Below are 20993 nucleotides of genomic sequence, written 5' to 3'. Positions count from 1 at the left end.
TCCCTTCATAGCCTTTGCCTGGTCACACAGACGTGGCTTCTACAAGATGAACCAGATAGGGTGTAAGGAGTGGGGTAAGAAGGGAGAGACAGAGTTTTTTGGAGAGGGGGTTGTTTGTTGGGTTTTTTTTGTCAATTTTTTTTAAGGCAGGAAGGAACTATTACTATCATTCAGTCAGATCTCGTGAACAATACAGACCAAAGAACTTCACCCAATAAATGCATTAAGCCCAGAATTTCTGTTTGAGCTATAGCATCTTAGAAAGATATCCAGTCCTGATGTAAAGAGTGCAATGATGGAGAATCTGCTAGGCCTGCAGAAAAAACATGCCCAAATTCCCCAAAGTAAAAAGCTAGGACTTGACACTTCAAATGTTCGAAAAAAAAGTAAGAAGAAAAACACTGTTTTAGGCTGTTGAATATACAATGAAAGGTAAACAAGTGTCATGATCTGGTCAGGAGGGTTTGTATCCTTGTTAATGTTCAGCCTATACAGGTAACTGCAGATGAAATTGTGTCCTATGTAAATGGCTGGTCCTCTTCTCTGTACAGAAGTTGATCCCAACAGGTGAGGATGAAGAGAGGTGCTGGCGGCTTTGTGTAAATCTGTATCTGTGCTATCACTGCAGACTGGGAAGAGGGAAGATTGTCAGGGCCATGTCATTGCACACCTTGCAGACTGCTCCTGTTCCATAACAGTCCAGGAAGCAGAGGAATTAGGGGCTGGAGCTGGTACTGCAGGCAGGGAGCCTTTCCCGGTGCTATGCTAGGGAAATCTCACAACACTGGTACATTCATCCTCCCTGCTAGCACTGTTGGAAGGAGGGCTCTGTTCTAGCTTCCTAATCTTTCTTGTTTGGTTGACAGAAGCAGTTCTCAGGAGGCCTCTGTTTCTTAGACAGGTCTGAGGAAGGCAGGGCTCCATCGTGGTTCTTGGCTTGCAACCCGCAAGCCCCTTCAGCAGCTACGGCCAAGTGCTGAGTGAGGAAGAGGAAGATGAGGCAAGAAACCGAAGCTGGCACCTGGCCAGCCAGAGGACGTTTTTCCAGCAGGACTTCAGGGACCGGGACCGGACTGAAGAAGCGAGGGGTCGCATGTACACTCCGGACTGCGGAGCCCCCCCACTGGCGGGAGCGTCGCGCCCACGGAGGAGGCCGCTGCTCAGGGCGTCAGCGCCGCGGGGGCCGGGCGGGGCAGCGGCCCTGGCCCAGATGAGTTTTTTTAAAGGAAAAAGTTAAAAGTTGCTTCAGTGAAACGTGTGTCGCGGGGCGGCGGCGCCGAGTCCTGCCGCTGGGCTGGCGGGGCGGCGGCGCCGAGTCCTGCCGCTGGGCTGGCGGGGCGGCGGCGCCGAGGCCCGCGCGGTCCCAGCGGCTGCGGAGCGGGGCCGGCTCCTGCAGCCGCTCCACGCCGGCCGCGCGCCGGGGCCCAGCGCGGTGACAGCGCGGCAAGGGCTGAAGCGGGAGCCGGCCCCAGGTGCGCAGCTCCGAACCGGCGGCCGCGCGCTGCCCCGCGGCTCTGTCCGCTTCCTTTGCTCGCCGCCGGCGGCGCGGGGCGGGGGAGGGGCGCTCGCTGGCGGGACCGGCCTGAGCGGAACCGGATGTTGTTTCGGCAGAGCGGAAACGGAAGCGAGCGGCGCTCTGCAACGCGTCTCTATGGCCGCGGGTCCGTTCCGCGCCGGGCCGGACGGGGCGCTGCCCAGGGACGGGAGCCTGGGGCCCCGCTCGCCGCGGACTCGGCCCGGCCCTTCCGCTTCCTGCTGGGAGTCGGGAGCTGGGCCCGGCGGTGAGTGTGGGCTGTGGGGAGGAGCGAGTCTCCGCCGGCTGTGACGCCGCGGGCCTCGCTGCCCCCGCCCGGCCAGGGAAACAGGCGGGGGAGGGGCGGCCTGGCGGAGCGCGCGGGGGCCTGGCGGAGCGCGCGGGGGCCTGGCGGAGCGCGCGGGGGCCTGGCGGAGCGCGCGGGGGCCTGGCGGAGCGCGCGGGGGCCTGGCGCCGCCGCACGTCCGTGGAGCGAAGCCCCTCCGGTTCCCTGAGCACAGACCCCGCTGGCGCGCGGAGTCCGGCCGCAGGAGGGGCTGGAGCGGGGGGAAGTGAGGAGTCGCGTCCCGTCGTGGGGATTCCCCCGCCCGTTGCTGGCGCCCGGGCAGTGCGCGATTTGCTCGGGTGGGGGAGGGGCCCACGGTTTTTCCGGCTCCGCACCCAGCTGCCTTGAAGGGACTCCCGGGGGCGAGGGCGTTGGGCTCCAAGGGTTCCGCCACTGGTGTGTGTGGCGTGGGCCCGGAGTTCAGGAATAACCCTAATATCGTCGCCCATCTCTTTTCAGCATTGCTCAGGGAATCCGAGCCAAGTATCCTGTGCAGAGGCTCCCCTCAGGGCTGCTCAGGTCAGTCTTGGCTTGTCTCATGGACAGACATAAAGTGAAGCGTCAGAGGCTGGACCGGATTTGTGAAGGTAACCCTCTAGCCCTTAAAAAGAAAAGGAGTGCTTGTGGCACCTAAGAGACTAACACATTTATTTGAGCATAAGCTTTTGTGAGCTACAGCTCACTTCATCGGACACTGCCCTGTTTCTGGAAAACGGTGTTTGGGTGAGATGAGTAAAACTGAAACTCAGTTCCTACAGGCAGGGACAACTGGAATGACTCCAGTGGAACTAGGTGCTCTGCTCTCACTTCTCTTCTGTGCAGGCCACAGCCTAGAGATCCAGAGGATTAGGATTAAGATACATTTGGGGCATCCTCTTTAAACCACATCACTTTTCATCTCCCAGAAAATGCCCTGTTTTTCTGTTCTCGTTGCAGTGAATGAAGATTTTTGAAAGTCTTTAGAAGATGCAGTAGAAATTTTCACAGTGAGATTCAGAGCTGAGAATGTGGAGGCTGTGACTATTATGAAAGAATATCTAAATCCTCTGTTGTATTAGGAGTGCAAGCTAGGGATGAGGCATAGCTTTCCTTGGAGAGACATCTTGGGCTAGTATTCTAGGGTGATTATTGCCTGGCCTCCTTGCTGCAGGAAACTCTCCTTCAGCTTTGGCACAGCAATCCTCCCTAGAAGTCATTCAAACACTAGGATTGAACTCTGGGAGAGTTGGCTAACGTTGGATAATGAACTGAAATATCTTTAAAACAGTTGAAATAAAGTTGCCAGCTGCTTATCCATTTTCTTTTCCTGCAGGGAACAGTTCCTTAGAGCCCCCTGGTTGCACTCTTCTGGCTCTCAGTTGGTGCTTCCTGTCTTTGCTAATATGAGGCAGGAAGTTCCTATTAGGAGCCCTCTAAAAAGGGGTATCTTTCAAACCAGGGTCTAGGAGGGAAAGCAGAATGTGAGCAGCTAGGGACATAAGGAATTGTGAAGAACAGGTCCTGCTGTTAACCCGATGTTGGTTGACCTCACCTTTTATTTCCTTAATCCAGAATATGGTGGCCACCATATCGGTAGGAGGCCCTTTCTGTTTTTTTAAATAACATGAATTGAGGAAAATTTCTGGGAAAAGAATTCTGTAACAATATTGAGACCCTTGTTACACTTCTGTGTGTGCATGTCTTTTCTTATTCAGCACTATTAATACAATGCTCTGAACCTCGTTTCTGGTGAGGCTGCTCATTCTGGGCCCTCGCTCAAAACTTTCTGCTGTGTCCTCTTCACATCAGAGGTCTGGATATTTCTATTCTGGCTTCATTTTCCTACATTTCTTCTGAGCTTGTTGACCCTTTCACATTCCCATTGACCATTTTCTTCCTTAATCTTTTCTATACTGTGGGAGGGTAGCTTCTTGTGCCCTGCTGGATCAGTGCTGATTTATGTATACCCCCTTGCTCATGTTATTTATGGGCTCCAGAATTCACTTGTTCCTCTCTCCTGCACAGCTGATCACTGTTGTCTTTGTCTGTAGGTATACGGCCTCCTATTGTGAATGGCCCAATGCCTGCCCGACCACTGGTTGCACTCCTAGATGGGAGGGATTGCACTGTGGAAATGCCAATCCTGAAGGATGTTGCTACAGTGGCTTTCTGTGATGCTCAGTCAACTCAGGAAATCCATGAGAAGGTAGGGAGAGTAAATGAGCCTTTGTGGGGGTGAAGCTGACTAGCTCTGTGCCACCATGGAGATGCAGGAGTAGGGAATGGTTCTCAAGCTGGTGTGCTTTCTGTTTGTGTTTGTAGGTGCTGAATGAAGCTGTGGGAGCTTTGATGTACCACACCATCACCTTGTCCCGCCAGGACCTGGAGAAGTTCAAAGCCCTTCGGGTCATTGTGCGTATTGGCAGTGGCTATGACAATGTGGACATCAAGTCAGCTGCAGAATTAGGTATGATGACCACAGTGTGGATGTATAGGAGGATATAACATATATTTCTTTTCTCGCTTTGCTCTTGAGAGACAATACCCATGCTGGCCAACACCCACATAAAAGAATTTCAGAGAGAGTTGTTTAGGGTGGGGCTTCTTTAGATAGCAGAATGTTTGAACTCAAAGGTTAAAGGGCAGCTGGCCTGAGAAGAGAGTTAAGGTGGGGTCATTCAGATTTAGGGATCATGAAGATCCCTGAGACCTGGACATAAGGAAGGCTAAACTTAAGCTTTGAATACTACACTTACAGGTGAAGAGGTCTTGCACCTGTTTAGATTTAATCAGGTCTTTACCACAAATACAAAGACCACACGGAAAGAACTGACTTCTTTATTGGACAAGTTCAGTTCAAATGTTTAATAATCACTCCATGCCTTTTCATGCAACTAGACTTTATATGCAACTAAATTCTGGCTGAGCACTGCATAAGGAATGGATGGAGTAAAAGTGTCAGATATTTGGGATTGAGTGAGTGTAACCATTGCTGTTCCAACTGCTTGTGGAGGGATCCAAATGAATTTTTTGGATCTCTATTCTATATTACAGGCTCAATCAACAGGTGTGTACAATGCTGAATCATCTGTGCTTTCACTTCCATCCTGGGTTTCTTTCCTGGTCCTTAGTTAGCTGTTGGGCTACTGTTGTGTCTTTTTAGGTCCTTTTACGTTTGTCAAGGCAAAATACTATGGGCTAAGGCTCCAGAAAAGCTTCCTTTCCCAACTAAGTTCCTAGATTCTAGGGTTAAGTTTTGCGGAAGAAATAATTTCATCCCATTGGGCATGATTTTCTTTTCCTGGCTACTTAAAGGATTTTGTTTGCTGAAAAATTCTCTGGAGATGCTGGCCCTTCCTTGGGATCCTAAGAGTCCTCTCAAGCCAGGGAGACCTAACAGAAGCCAGTATGTAGCAGTTTAGCCAACTATCATTCCAAAAAGGCCACTGCATCCAATCCCTCCTTGTGGTGGATTACTCAGAATATATCTCGGGTTCTCTACAGTGCTTTCACATTTCCCTGCTTTCTGGGAGCAATGAATCTTTCAGGACCTTAATTCCCTTAGCATTGAAACTGCTGAGCTTGAATTAATATGCAAATTAGATAACATTAACTTGGGTTTGAATAGAGACTGGGAGTGGCTGGGTCATTACACATATTGAATCTATTTCCCCATGTTAAGTATCTTCACACATTCTTGTCAACTGTCTAAATGAGCCATCTTGATTATCACTACAAAAACTTTTTTCTCCTGCTGATAATAGCTTATCTTAATTAATTAGCCTCTTACTGTACCTTTTCATGTTCTCTGTATGTGTGTGTATGTATATATCTTCTTACTATATGTTCTACTCTATGCATCCGATGATGTGGGCTGTAGCCCATGAAAGCTTATGCTCAAATAAATTTGTTAGTCTCTAAGCCCTGGTCTTCTACACTGGGGTGTGTGTGTGTGTGTGTGTATCCATCTAAGATACGCAACTTCAGCTATGAGAATAGCGTAGCTGAAGTCGACGTATCTTAGATCGACTTAGAATCACTTACTTTGCGTCCTCGCGGCATGGGATTGATGGCTGCCGCTCCCCCGTCGACTCCACTTCCGCCTCTTGCCCTGGTGGAGTTCCGGAGTCGACGGCAGAACGATTGGGGATCGATTTATCGCATCTACACTAGACGAGATAAATTGATCCCTGATAGATCGATCACTACCCGCCAATCCGGTGGGTAGTGTAGACGTGGCCTAAGGTGCCACAAGGACTCCTCTTCTTTTTGCGGATACAGACTAACATGGCTGCTACTCTGAAACCAGAACTTAATTGATCTTTCTTGCCTATGGTATTTTGAGCGAGTCTGTGTTGCTTTATAGAACAGTTGATAATGGTAATTTAAGTAACAGTTGTTTCAAATGGAATCTCAAATGGATTTTGAGAAGGATTCCTGTGGGTTCCCACTGTGTGTTTAATGACTTAGTTACCTTGTGTTTGCAGCTGCTGGGGAAGCCTATGCTTTCAGCCTGGCCTTGAGCATCTGGTGCATGAGGTCTGGAAGAGTTCAGCCATCTCTGCTTCTACAGTCTGCTAGTTAATTCCTCAGGAACACCTCTGGGTTGCATCCTTGGCCATGGACAGTCTAGACGCTGCTTCCTGTGCTATTTGTACAGCTCAGCTCTCTGATTTTGCCATGTTTCTGTGGTGGTAGTACAGTCTAATGGTCTTTTAGAAGCAAGGCAACTTAGGAAGCTTTCCTGGAGGTTAAAAGACTGCGGGGAACTTCTCCATCTCAATACAAGGCTGGATCCTGAAACTTGGATGCTCGGGTTGGTGCCGTGTGCTACCTAAGTCCCATGCTCCAGGACTATTGCTGTCTTCTAGCCATTGTGTTGTATGAGGAGAGTTTGCAGCAGAGGTGCTATAGGCAGTGCTGGGAATCTCATTTGTACTTCCTCTTTCTAGGCATTGCAGTATGCAACATCCCCTCCTCCTCTGTGGAAGAGACTGCTGATTCTACCCTCTGTCACATCTTGAACCTGTATCGCCGGGTTACTTGGCTTCATCAGGCTATGCGGGAAGGAAACCGAGCCTCAAGCATGGAGCAAATTCGAGAGGTGGCTGGAGGTGCTGTGCGTATCCGTGGTGAGACCTTGGGCATCATTGGCCTTGGTAAGAAATGGTGACTGTTAGGCTGAAAAGGGAGCTCGGAAAGCTTCTGGGAATGTTGGTGTCGCACTTAGCCTCAGGAATAGATACTCCCTCAGTGGCTGCTAACCAGTGAAATACTCTAGCTAACTTCTATAAATATCAGACATTTAATATATACCACCACTGCCCTAGAGTGCAATGCTGCTGCCCCCAGAAGCTGGGCAATAGTCATGGTAGTAAGACCTCTTCTTTTCTCATGTTCCAATGAATAGAAAAACTGTAAGCTTCAGATGGTCCCTTCCAGTGGTAGTTCTGTCACTCTGTATGCTAGCCATAGTGTTGGGAGCTTTCTGAGTGTTTCTAATTCCAGATGGTTCCTGAAGCACTTGCAGTCAGGTCACCTGTTCCCCAGTCTGTCTGTTGGGCCTGTGGAACGAGATCCAGACCTGGCGTTGGGAGCTCTTTATGTTTCTCTAATGGGCTGAGTGCTGTTGGGTGCTGTACCATGGGTGAGGGCTAATTCTCATCATGGGAGCAACATAGAACCGTATAAATGACCACTATCTCCCCTGTCATTTCCTTGAAGGGCTACAGAACCCTTGAGTCCTAGGAATGACTCTTATCCATATTCCAGTCCCCTAGCAGCTTTGTGTTATGCTTGTGTTGCGTTTTGCTTGACATGAGTATGTTTTCTCTTTTGAAGGCCGAGTTGGGCAGGCAGTGGCCCTGAGAGCCAAGCCCTTTGGCTTCAACGTGATTTTCTATGATCCGTATCTACCAGATGGCGTGGAGCGATCCCTGGGGTTACAGCGAATAGGAACTCTGCAGGACCTGCTAATGCACAGTGATTGCATCACATTGCACTGCAGTCTGAATGAACATAATCATCACCTCATCAATGACTTCACTATTAAACAGGTGCAGCCAGAAGCTTGGTTTCCCCACAAAGCACTTGGGAAATGAATGAACACAAACTGCTGCTTCCACAGAGGCTGATAGCATGTGAATCCTGCTACCTCTGCTCTGTGGCTCCTGCTGTCTTCGGAGGCTGGGAGTGGGTGCATTGGGGTGCCTGGGCTTTGTGCTGTGCAAAATTTGTTCCTAGGAGAAGAATATGATTGACTGTCTTTGAATAATTTCATTTTATAAAGAATGTTTTAGGTTTAGTTTCAAATTACATTTAAAATGAGTAACTGATAATGTTTGGTAGAGCCAGCAGTGATTCGGTCCGAGGCTGTGTAAACGCCTTCACACAGCTCTGATAATGCCCCCCTGATCCCAACCCATAGCACCCCGAGCTAAGATGGTCTCAGGCTCTCCTCCTGCCACTCTGCTGATGCCTTTCAATGCTTTCCTGGGATTGAGCACCCCCTGAATAAATCAGTCCAGTTTTCTGCAATTGTGAATCTTGTTTGCACTGATCAGTTGCTCAACTACTTCACTAAAAGAAGTACGGGTTTTTAGGGTGGGAAACCTATCAGCTCCTTTTCCCGCTTCCTGTGTTAGAAGTTAGTTTTGTAGACCCAACTGGCAAGTGTTCTTCTCCCGAGTTGGCTCTGAGAGAGTCTGACTTTTCCTAAGCTTTGCAGGTTATGTAAGAACATAAGAATGGCCCTACTGGGTCAGACCAAAGGTGGCCAGTGCCAGATGCCCCAGAGGGAATGAACAGAACAGGTAATCATCCAGTGATCCATCCACTGTCGCTCACTCCCAGCTTCTGGCAAACAGAGGCTAGGGACACCAAGGTGGAGAGTTAGGTTCCTGCTCTTTTTGAGAGGTCTCCTCCAGTCTCCACAGGAAGGCAGGAATTCTCAAACACTTTTTTTTCCCCTCTCCAGATGCGCCATGGCTGCTTTCTGGTGAACACAGCCCGTGGGGGGCTAGTAGATGAGAAGGCCTTGGCACAAGCATTGAAGGAGGGGAGAATCAGAGGAACAGCACTTGATGTGCACGAGTCTGAACCCTTCAGGTAACACCAGAGCCACATACCCGCTGCCATCCTATGGCTCTTCTGCACTGGATAATTCTCTGGTTTCAGTTGGGTCATGGTTACACCTGGGAGGACAGACAGGGGATTTCACTTTCCAGCAGAAACCACATGTTTGTTTTTCCATCACAGCTTTGCTCAGGGGCCCCTAAAAGATGCTCCCAATGTGATCTGCACCCCTCACACAGCCTGGTACAGTGAGCAGGCTTCCATTGAGTCCAGGGAAGATGCAGCTAAAGAGATCCGCAGAGCTATCACAGGTAACTGGGGAGGCCAGGTCTGCCCTGGTGCTCTGCAGCTGCTGCGGGGATGGGAGTTATTCATTGGTTTCCTGAGTCAGGACTATGGAACAGTAACTGCTGACTGTTTTGTTAAAGCTAGGTCTGCTGGGATGGTGCTCACTGACTCATTTCTGGAGCTGGAATACAAGTCACTGGTTGTCTTTGACTTATGAGGGTCTCATAGCTAATGCTAGAGAGAGATTCTTTACTCTTTCTGCCCCAAGTTGTATGTGATCAGTACTGATGTCATATTCCCCTTCCCTCCGGGGGTCTGGCATCTCATTCCTCCCCCACAGAATGGTTTCACTGATGGCTGCATTGTGCACCCATTTTCTCTTGGGAGTGTTTGTGTCCAGTGTCTCCTGTGAAGGTGGGGACTGGCAATTGCAACAGAAGGAGCCGCCCCTTCCCTGAGATCCCAGGGATGGGGAGGGGACCATCAATTCATTGAATATTCCTCTGAGTGTGTGTGTAGGATCTTGATTTAGATCTCTCCCCACCTCTGTCCTATGGTACTGAGGTGGGAGGGGCTGTTGGGTCCCTTCCTCGCTGCTTTCATGTGAAAATATTTGGGCATCTTCACTTCTTATTTGTCTCCTGCTATCCTCTGCCCTTCTTGGTGTCACCACAGGTCACATACCTGATACTTTGAGGAACTGTGTTAATAAGGAGTATTTGCTGTTAGCTGCTCAGTGGCCAAGTATTGATCCTGCAGCTGTCCACCCAGAACTCAATGGAGCTGCGGCTTACAGGTGAGAGAAGCAGGCTCTCTGAGCTCCTGCTTAATGTGCAGGTCACTTATGCACGTGCTTATCTTTTACATAAAGACCCCAGCATCCTGGGTAGAGCCCTTTCTTTGGGCCCCTGAGAATTGCTCTTGCCTGGCAGCATATTTCTTCTTACAAGCTGAATGGGTGGTAGGTTTTCTTCAGAAATCTGTCAGCCTTGCTTCTTTAGCTGGCCCATAAGCACTAAGCTTCCCTGTCTGAAATTAGAGTGATAGTCTGTACCAGCTCTGGGAATTCAGGATTCTGCGGATCATTTAATGCACCTTCTGGGCACCAGTTCTCTTGCAAGGATTTTGAAAGGCTAAGTGCTAGAGAAATCCCTTGGTATGTGGTACCCTGGTGGGTCCATGAAAAGGGATCTGCCTCCTGGGAATGATGAAGTTCTGCACCCCAGCATGGAATTATTGTCTGCATACTGCACTCTTTCCTTCACCCCACGATTGGACTGTAAATGAGAGGCATCATGGTCCAGTGGATTGGGCAAGAGACTATGAACAGGTGTCTGGGGTTCTATTTTTCTGCCACAGATTCACTGTGTGATCTTGGGCAGGTTGCTTCCCTTCTGTATTTGTTTCCCCATCAGTAACATGGACACTATGAGGATTGTTAATGTGTACTCAGTTCCAAGGGGGGAATCACTACCTCTTCTCTCCCCGCCCCCGGCCCCCCTGAGAAATAGTCAGGGATAATGGGAAGGAAGGAAAAGTTTGCTTAGAAGTTGCTAATCTCTTCCTATCACAGACCAGGGAGGTGTATCCAGCAGCATGTTCCCCTTAGAGAACTGCAACCTCTTGTATATATTGAGACTTTCTAGCCATTCTGGGTGTATGAATGGGGTGTCAGGCATTCTGTTCTCTCTAGTAGAGACAAGATCTGTCTCAAAATTTTCTGTGTGTTTAGTGTGACCCTGTGGCCATTTCTGCCCTTAATCCCCGAGCTGGTCGCTGTCTGGGAGTAGGTGCCATTTGGATCAACACATAACTGGGCCCATTTAGTCCTGACAGCATTTACTGTAGTCTTAGCTCAGAGCAGTTTTGTTTGGAGACTTTTGCTCAGTGCAGCATCGTGACTTGCATATCCTCTGAGCTGCGATAGCCAATTCAGAACATGTGGGTGAGGGCACAGCTTTGTTGTCCTTTCCCTTTGCAGTGCACTTCCTTAGACAGGCATGTAATCTCCACATGTTTTCTGTTGGTTTCAGGTTTCCTCCAGGAGTAGTGGGAGTAGCAGCCCCTGGGCTGCCGGAGCCAGCGGTTGTGGAGGGGATTATAGCTCACGGGATGCCCTCTGTGTCTCACTCTGCACCACGTACCCCTTCCCCAGGAGAGACGAGCAAACAGGACCCAGACAGAGAAATCCCCACTGACCAATAGCATCTTCTCTCTCCCTTCTCCTCTGGCAGCAGAAAAAGTAGGGGGAGAGCTCCCTGCTAGGACCTTTTCTAACACCCCACTGAGACTGTTTCCTGTTCACACAGGACAGGAGAATGCATTTCATTACTGGCAAACATTAGCTCTTGCCTTTCAACAGATATTTTATAACCAATTTAGTTTTAATCTCTTGGTGAATCTTTTTCCTTGTCTGCGGCAGGAGCAGTGACCTTGCCTCCCCTTTGAAAATTAGTTTAACATGTAGTGTCCCATGACCCTGCCTCTGTTATGTTTCACAGGAAGGCACTCTCATGGGCTTGAATGCAGCAGAACAGGAGCTGGCTGAACAGGGAGGGCTCCCAGTGCCTCCAATACCAAACTTGATGCAGATTTTCAAGAGTGACTTGCAGTCTCTGGAAGCACAGGTGATGGGGGAGTGTTCAAGCAGGACTAGTAAAATGAAGAGAAGTTAGGCATATAATCAGGTGTACTGCATTGCAGGAAAAAGAAAGCCAATGCCCAGTGCTATGCACTGCCTTGCTTATCCTGACCCATGTGCCTCTGAGCACAGGCATAGCCAGGGTTGCTGCAAATTGACAGTGTGAAGTTTTGCTCTAGTAATGTTAGTGCTGGGCCTGAGCACAAAAGCAAGAATGAATCTGAGACTGCGAACAAACTGACTCATGAAATATTTTGGGAGGATTAAAGTAAATCACTCAGATGTAATGTCTCCTGAGATGGTCATGAAGATTTAGGAGACTCTCTGGAATCTGTGCCCAGCTGAGAAATGGAAGGAGGGAATGCAGAAGTGTAGGAAATTTGCACTGGGAGGCAGCAGAAATTAAAGCATTGTGAAGCTGTTACTGCTGATCCTGTACATGCCTGTACCTCACATGCTGCTAATGCAGTCTATCCACAAGAGAAATGTTATACTAGAATTCTAGAAAGAGAAGAGATGTAGGTCCCAGTTAGCCCATCCCCCAAGGCCAGAGAGGATTGTTCTCTTCGGGGCTTAGTCCAATGTTAAATGCCCCTTGGTGCATCTGCCGTTGTCTGGGGGGAGATGATTCTTCAGCTTACTAGACTCCATGACAGGAAGATTTTCCTGATATTCATCCTACTTTTTTTTCATTTAATCACATTACTCCTATTTATATCCTCCTGGGCCCACATAAAGTAATTCTGCTCCCTTCTTGGGTTTTACACGCTTCAGTATTTCTAGATGGTCTAACAGCTGACAACTCTTTTGGACTGCAACAATTCGTGTTTTATTCCTGTTGCTCAGGTACTTCAAAGTAGGTGCCCTCCAGGAGTCTTGCTGGGTATGTGGAAGCTGAACAGCCTGTGCATATAACTGATAAAGGAAGGGGCAGATCTTTTTGTTGTCTGCTGAGAAACAGACTGTCCCTTGTTTCTGAAGAAGGGAGTCTGGAAATTGGGTGGGGAGCAGAGGGAACCACCAAATTAGATAATTGTTTAGAGTTTAGGGAACTGAATGAAGCTGTAAAACTTCTCAAGTAAGTTCTCAGGCTTTCGTATTCTTTTCTAGTTTTAAATCAGTCTCCAATCCTGTTGGCAAATACTGGTTTATTTTGTAGACTAGTGCTGACATCTTGAAGTGACTTTTTTATTTGGGGTAAAGGGGCCAGGGAGGAAGGAGTATTTGCAATAAGTGGAACTCTTCAACTTTCCCTTTCGGACTTTCACTTGACTGGATGACTATCTAGTACTAGTGGATGTGATTCAGTTCTTCGGAGTTGTATGGTTTTTAATTTTGAAGATGAATTTGGCTGTTTGCTAAGGTTGATGCAGGCACTCGGGTTCTGTGTTCTGGATGAGGCTGATTCAGTTTTAAAATTCACATACCTTCGTGGCTTCTCAGGATTTTAGAAGGTCGAACTGGGGCACGGTAGGTGGGATTAGTGGCAGGTATGTGTCATGAGGACGAGAAGCCTTTGAGCAAACCTGCAGCTCAGGTTTTTTAATTGGAGGTGAAAGTAGCATTTTCTCTTTCCCTTCAACAATTTGCCAATCTACTCTTAAATCTAAAAACTCAACAAGGCTATAATTTAGAAAGCTGCTTTCCTAATAGACATGCAGGACAAGTGGGAAGAAAGGTTCCTTTAAGGATTCAGAGAGCTGATCATAAATGTAATTACTATATTAGACTGGTTTTTCTGTCCATAACTATTATTTTCTCAACTTGCTGCTGAAACTACTGCCTTGTGTGTAAAGATCCAGGAAGGCAGATAATTTTTGGTTAAGGTGGTCTCAGGTGTGGGATTTCCAAACACAGGATCCGTTCATCTTGTCTCTTCTAGAGTGAAGTGCAAGACACTTAAGAGCCAGCATTTTTTTTTTATTCACAAGTATCTCTGAAGACCTATCCAGTAAAACCTCCCTGAGGGAGGAGTGGAGAAGATGATTTCACTTGAAATAATACTAAGCATCTTAATTCTTGTATTTGGTGCCTAGATACCATGGTGATTGGTGTACTAGGAATACATATCTAGAAATGTGAGGCCTGCTAGCTGCAGTTCTGGATGCTGATAAACTTGACTTAAGCATTAGCCCTGAGGGTACTGGTTCCATTATAGCCAGTGCCACATAGACCTGCATTTGGAAATGAAAACGAGTGCCAGTTTGGTCAGACCTGCCATAATGAAGATACAAATGTAAGTTTTTTTTTTTGTTGTTTTTTTTTAGCTAAAATCAAGCTGAATCCTCCCCTAATGCCAAGGAAGAGCTCTCCAGTTGCTGGTGAACTATTCCAGTTATACCCCAGATTATGTGCTTAGTATTGTTTAGCCTGGGACTGGTCATTATCAAGAAAGGGGCTCAGTCATGTTCCCCTCACCAGGATGTCAAGTTCTCCATGTTATACTGATCCACGGCCCCCTGTCCCAGGTTTTATGCAGCCTGGCGGGATGGAAGGAAAATGTTTGTTTTCTTAAATTGCCTTCCTTCAAAATGAGTATGGAGCTTAATCCCAAAGAACAAAAACCTTCTATTCCAGGGTGAGGCAGGAGTGCCCTGGTCACACTGATCTGCTTATAGGAGGTGCTCGCTCTGTCCTAAGGTACATTTTGCTTGTTGGGTTCACTGCTGCTGACCAGCTTTTTTATAGAGGATTCAAAGTTTCAGAAATATATTTTTGTAGAGAATGACTAAACTGTGAAACATTTTAAAATAAAGCATGTAAACAAACCTTTATATCAATGTTCCCTGTACAGATGTCTTTCTCACTTCAGTTCTCTCCTGGCTCTTGTTAGAAATGTTGTTTATTTCTTGGATATATTTTAATAAAGTTCTCTAACTTGCGTGGCTGCTGTTTGGTGGCGGGGGTGGCACCAGACCCAGTGTATACTAAGGCTGAGAAATCAATATGAATCAATGGCTGCATCAGTCCCACTTTTTAAGCACCTTATTTCCCAAGCAAATTTCCCAAACTCTGTCATTCCCTAGATTGTTACTGTGGCAAGTGGTTTGTTTCCTTGATATTTTGTGGAAGACAGAATTTAAAGTAAGGAGGATGAGGGCGTGAAATCGGAAGGAGGGACCTGCTAATGGCCTCTTTTTCTATACTGGTACCAGACTCTCCATGATTAAAGGATGTGAGGGGGACTGTGAAGATGTGGCAATGGGAGGAAGGGTCTTTTAACTCCAGAGGTGGGTTAAAGGTGGACCATGTGAATTGGGCACTCTTATTTACCCTTCTTTATAATACAAGAACAAGATTATACTTGAAGAAAGTGAAGTTACTTCCACAAGGCAAAATCAACCCGTGGAACTCACGGTCCCAAGATATAATTGAAGTCCAGAGTTCTGCAGGATTCAAAAAATGATTAGACATTTATGTGGTTAAGAGAATCCACTGTTACATTAGATTTTTTTTTCAGTAAGGTCTATAAACCCTTGTGTTTCAGGGCATAAAAACACCACTAATGGAGGTGGGTGGTGGCTTATACCATAATTGTTTGTTGTATGGTGTCTTGCACCTTTGAAGGGTCTGGGTACTGGCATCTGTCAGAGATGGCCTACTGGATTAGCTGGACCACTGATCTGATTCAGCATGGCAATTTTTGTTTTTCTGTTTGAAAAGGAAACAAATATTAGCACCCTCTGAAAGACGGTGGGTTGCTGAGTTTTTACTTCATTATTGGCATTACTAGTAATCTTAGTAGAGAAACCAAGAAATGGGCCTAAAGATTTACTTTCCCTCTCTGAGATATGGTACCTCAAAACTTACCTTGGGGACACTAGAAAAGCTTGCATTGCCAATATTCTCTGAATTCAAGGGATTAAACATAAGACTTTGCTCCAGGGCTGTCAAGATGGCATCTTTCATTAATGCTAAGGCATTTAAGTGCACTGTCTGTCTGAATCCCATTAAGAATGGGACCCTTAGTAAAATGGTAGCAGAGTACAGAAAATCAAACCTGTGTAAAAGTGTAGCTGCTGCATTTTGAAGAGGATGTGGAGCAGCATGAGGGCAAAAGGTGCATACCAGTAATGATTTTTTATGTCTGTGCAAGTATAAGAATTCTCTTGCTGTAATGGAAATTGATATTTCAGTCTAGCTATGATAAAATGTTGAGCTAAAGAAGTGCCATGCCTATTAAGGCAAAAAAATGGGATCCAGCATGACATCATGCATCTAAGTCAAAGCCACAGATAAAACCTGAGCCTAGAGAAGCACTGGGTTCAGCTTTTATCTGTGGCTTTGACCAAAGCTCTTGCACAAGGGATCTTGTACCCCTTAAAAACGCCAACATCTCTGTTGGTGTCAGGCTATTTGCATAAATTATGAAATATGCTGGAATAAACCATTTATATAGTTGAGAGGAGAGCTAGCTACATGCCATGTCAAGATCTCCGCAGTGAAAGCTGCAGGATATTCCTGAAGAAAATGGCTCCAATAGAAATTTGTAGTGTTAAGGGCAAAGATTCATCTATCTGGGGCCTTTGGCATAATCAAGTAAGCAGACAACACTAGACTGACCTACGTTCTCTGTTTTGTTGTCTTGCAGAGTTTAATGCTTCAGAGAAACTTAGAGATGACCTACAAAAGATCTGTGGAAATTAAAACTGAATAAAATCCCCAATGATGGAAAAATATTTAATTGCTTAACTATTTGTAAAATGGTATAGAGAATACATCTACCTTATTTTTTAAAAAAATAAATGCTTTATTATGGTCAGCTCAGATGGGTTAGTTTAACTTCAAACTTCCCATGGACCAGGTCTTCAAAGAAGATAAGCATTTGAACAGACATGAAATACAGATCTCTGATAAATTGCCTGAACAAAATATTAATGTAGGCATCTATGGCCACACTTTGTCACGGATTCTGGAAGGGCTCTTTCAAAAGAGTTCCTAACTTTTCTTCCACTAAATATCTGATAAACTATGGGGCCTGATTTTGTATCTATGGAAACTCCAAATGGCCACACCATCTTTGAGAGTCCCTAGCCAGTTGTAATGGCTGAAGTATCCAAATGAAAATAATACCCAGTTTCTTAATTTTGTTAAGACCCACAGTGCTATTCCCAAGGACTGTGTATATGAACTGTTTGATCCTGTTGTTTGGAGGCTTTTCTTCCTTATTTAATGTTGTAGTAGGAAAAAAAACTATAATTCTTTCCAGCTGAAGTCTTCTAGCTTCAAGTTTCAATGACTGGATTTAATTATGCCTTTTTTCATTAAAGGGCCCTGTAGTATTGAATATCTTCTCCTTGGTTAGATACTTAAACTGTGACCAAGTTGCCTCTTATCCTTCTATTTGAGATAGATTGAGCTCCTTAAGTCTCTCATAGTAAAGCATGTTTTCCAGACCTCAAATAATCTTTGTCACGTTTTTTGTGTGCTTCCCAGTTTTACATAAAGGACCCTAGTTTTCTATGCCTGCCTTTTCCATCAGCTCCTTTTTTGTTTGTTTGTTTTCCAGTTTTACTTTCTCTCTGATAAATTATGCCCACTTGCTTTTCAACCTGCCTTACTGAGGATAGAAGATCTGAAGACACTCAAGGGTCAGCTAGTTGTGAACCCATTTGGTGAGCTTGCTCCCAAAAGCTTCACCTTGGGTTCCACCAGCTTTGCTTTGCACACAGCTGTCTTGGTGTTGAGAACAGAGGGGTGTTTACCAATATAGCTAATCCTTGGACCATTTAGGCCCTTAAAGATGATCTGCAAAGCAGAAATATATAAAGGGTTTTGTGATTTCTTGCTGCTTTATGATATATAAAGATGTCCTGAAAAGTGTTTTCAAATGGGAAAAAAAAATTCTTCCCTCTTTCCCTTGTTTTGTTGGAGAATTCCTTGAATGACTCAATCATTCATTAGGAGCTTTCTCAGCCGTAGCGGTTGGCATGGTCAGTGTTGAATTTTTTACAAACAGTTCTTTCCCCCAAATTTTTAAGTTAAATATGTTACAACAGAAGTGTTTGAAACAGGTGGAATAATTGTTCTTGCAATTAATGATATATAATGTCCTTGGTAGCTCTAATATAATAAACCTATCAGTTCTGCAGTTGTCTGGAGTTTTCCAGGGTAAACAAAACATCTAGAAGAAAAACTATTTTTTTCTGTTTAAAAAAAATGCGCAAGAATCCTTTCGACCTCTTTGTACATCACAAAGAAGCAATAAAATGGCACATGCCTAGTATTTTCCCTTTGCCCAGAGACCTTGAAATGCTTATGGAATCAAATAGGCAGCCAGTGGAGTGAGCAGAGAATGGTATGATGCGCTCTCTTGTAGATGGGTTTTCCCCTAAATAATGGCTGAAGCATGTTGTACAAGGTGGAGTTTCTGTATAGTCTTCACAATCCCACTGAGGTATGCTAAATTGCAACAAACTAACTTGGAGAAGACAAAAGTGTAGATCACAATGATTCAGCTAAGAGGGAGGAGTGCAATTGTCTAGGCTTAAAACAAACAAAAGGATGTATTTCTTCACATAATATAGTCAAACTGTGGACCTTCTTGTCGGGGTGCTGTGAAGGCCAAAAGTAAAACTGAGGTCAAAAAAGACGTAGATAAATTCATGAAGGATAAGTCTATCAATGGCTATTAGCCAAGATGGTCAGGGATATAATCACATGTTCTGGGTGTCCCTAAATACCAGATGGTGGGACTGGAAGACATGATGGCTCTCTTGAAATTGCCCTGGACTGTTCCTTCCCTCCAAAGTATCTGGCATTGACCACTGTAGAGACAGTAGAGACAGGCTACTGGACTAGATGGACCATTGATCTGACCCACTATGGTTGTTCTCGCGGTTGACCTTACCCCAGCATAGATGTGACTAGTTTGAAAGAGCCATAGCTATGCTGCTGTAGTGTAGACATACCCTAAGTGTGTAAGTGGGAGCAATATGACCCTGAGACAGTGTACTGCCCTCAACAGAAGATGAGATTACTGTCCTGTCCAGCTCCACTTAAGTGTTTTCCTCTTGCTATCATCAGCTCCTTGTTCTGATGTGGGGTGAAGTGGCTGATATTCATCACTTTGTTTATCTCTTCTAGGCACTACATTATCCAATGTGATGACGCTAACGACATCTGCAGGAAAAAGAGATGCGTGCCATCTGCCTATTGGCATAGGAGTCCAAGGCATCTCGCATTCTCCTGTAGAAGTCTTCCATGTATGTTGAAAACTAGAGGAGATGGGATTGTGCCTTGCAGTATTCTACAAGAGGGCTGTAGGGAAACAAAAGCTTATCATGAGATGACATCAATGCCTTAATACCAAAGTAAATGCCTTTATGAATACATAGATAAATTACTGTATGTGAGATCCCAGTTTAGTGCTACACGGTCAACACCTTGTAGTCAATAGTGTCTAGTACTTCCAACTCCAAGTGTTCAGAAATCATGATTCAGACTCCAATAAATCATGTGATTGTTTTAATATTGTTTTTAATTTGCCTTCTGATTTCTGAGATTTTTAGGGAAAAGCTGCCCACTCCCAATTTCTGTGTGATCGTTTCAGGTTTAAAATCCAACATTAATGTATACTCAAAAATGTGACCTCCAGATGACTTCTGGGGAAAGGGGATTCACCCTCTTCTAATCCCAAACTATCTCTATACATATACACCCTTATTGCACTATGCTGACTCTCTCCTTGCTTTACAAGGTCTCCTGCCCCACTCATATTTTCTCTCCAATGTTTCATCACATTCTCCTCTCCCACTACCTGCTCTAACATTCCCCTGTGCCCCTCCATCTCACTATCAGCTCTTTAACATCCCCTATCCCCACATTCCCCTATGCTCCCTTGATCTCCTTCCTGCCTTGTACGTTCCCTTGCATACACCCCACATTCCCATCTTCACAATTTCTTGACCATGGAACTCTCAGGGAAGTTGGCAGCCAGTCTCCAGTTTCACTGGAAGCAATAGGTAGTGCTGGCTTCACTTTCCCATATAACATTAAAAGATTAGAGAAAAATGGTGGCCATCTTTACTGAGGTCAGCCTGTAATTTCAATCCTGTTGAAGTGATGGGAAAAATGGGCATTTTGATTAAGGCCAAAAATTGTGAGTATGAGTGGTAGAAATTGGAGATCATAACAAACCCATCTAAAACTGCAAGACTTGTGATTAAAATTGCAACAGTTGGCAACTCCTGGTGTTTCTTTATGCTAGTTCTGTCAGCAGCAAACGTTTGCCATCTGTTCATGTCCCCAGAGACATCACCCATCAATGCCACCACAGTTTTCTCGGTGCCATAGCCTAGGCCTTGTGTACACTAGAAAGTGTTTGGCAGTAAAACTATACCATACAGCAAATGCTCCTAGTGGCGATTCACCTTAGACTAGCAAGACTGATTTTGCTTACCATAGTTCCTAAAACAAAGTATGCGATGCCACCAGAGCAACTCTTTTGATGGTATAACTATGTCTACACTTGGACTTTTGCCAGCACACTTAAGGTGTGTAAGGATGTGTGACTTTTTTCACCCCCCGACACAGCTGTGCCAGCCAAGCGCAGACCAGGCCCCAGGTTGCCAGTCAGAACTCTGGCATGACGGCTGCACTTCCCGGCCCTCACTGCTTCGCCTGACAGAAAACTCCAAACAGCAGCAGCCACCCGAAGCCGTGTCCCTAGCCTCAGCAGGAGCTTCCATAAGAGCGGCCAGACGGGCTCAGACCAAAGCTCCATCCAGCCCTGTGTCCCGTCTGCCGACAGTGGCCAGTGCCAGGTGCCCCAGAGGGAACGAACAGAACAGGGAACCACCCAGGGATCCAGCCCCATCGCCCATTCCCAGCTTCTGGCAAACAGAGGCTAGAGACCCCATCCCGGCCCGGCCTGGCTACTAGCCGTGAATGGACCCACCCTCCCTGAACTTCTCTAGTTCTGTTCCCGTCCCCTGCGCTGCCCAGGCCCGTCCTGTGGGTCGCGGGGCAAGCTGGGCTCACCGGCAGGCTGCGCGGACCGAGCGGCCAAAGGCTCAGTGTGCCAGTCAGGAGGAGACGCTGCCGCCATGCACGCCGGGATTGGGAGGGAAGTGAGGCTGGTGAGGTGCATGCCGGGAGCGGATCTGGCTGATGCGGTGCATGCTGGGATCAGAGGAGGAAGGGGGTTTAGT

At 46.4% G+C, this 20993-nt stretch overlaps 1 protein-coding gene across 10 annotated transcripts; it reads left to right on the top strand.

Moving 5' to 3' along the window:
* Positions 1-1476: 1476 nt before the first annotated feature.
* Positions 1477-19312, top strand: LOC140915460 (C-terminal-binding protein 2). 10 transcript variants are annotated; one of them, XM_073355032.2, is made up of 10 exons: positions 1477-1781; positions 2319-2446; positions 3890-4044; positions 4161-4305; positions 6791-6997; positions 7680-7894; positions 8815-8945; positions 9096-9223; positions 9876-9996; positions 11234-12230. In XM_073355032.2, the coding sequence occupies exons 1-10, from the start codon at positions 1597-1599 to the stop codon at positions 11403-11405; spliced, it is 1587 nt and encodes a 528-aa protein (XP_073211133.1). In that variant the 5' UTR covers positions 1477-1596; the 3' UTR covers positions 11406-12230. The 10 variants fall into 10 exon arrangements, with proteins under 10 accessions (XP_073211133.1, XP_073211140.1, XP_073211138.1 ...); XM_073355033.2 differs by lacking the exon at positions 11234-12230 and adding an exon at positions 16433-18921 and having other exon boundaries at positions 1478-1781; XM_073355035.2 differs by lacking the exon at positions 11234-12230 and adding an exon at positions 14109-14197 and having other exon boundaries at positions 1478-1781.
* Positions 19313-20993: the final 1681 nt, after the last annotated feature.

Source organism: Lepidochelys kempii, chromosome 8 (genome assembly GCF_965140285.1).
Source record: "Lepidochelys kempii isolate rLepKem1 chromosome 8, rLepKem1.hap1, whole genome shotgun sequence".
In the NCBI taxonomy this organism is placed as follows: domain Eukaryota; kingdom Metazoa; phylum Chordata; order Testudines; family Cheloniidae; genus Lepidochelys; species Lepidochelys kempii.
Note: the sequence above shows the minus strand (reverse complement) of the source record. Positions and strands in the feature narration are given on the sequence as shown.

What these genes read in the sequence shown, in the direction of transcription:
- LOC140915460 (XM_073355031.2), top strand. Translation starts at nt 1,597, where the DNA reads ATGTTGTTTCGGCAGAGCGGAAACGGAAGCGAGCGGCGCTCTGCAACG. An exon ending in CAAGTCAGCTGCAGAATTAG is followed by an intron (nt 4,306 to 6,790) that starts GTATGATGACCA and finishes TCCTCTTTCTAG; the next exon opens with GCATTGCAGTATGCAACATC. An exon ending in GATCCGCAGAGCTATCACAG is followed by an intron (nt 9,224 to 9,875) that starts GTAACTGGGGAG and finishes GTGTCACCACAG; the next exon opens with GTCACATACCTGATACTTTG.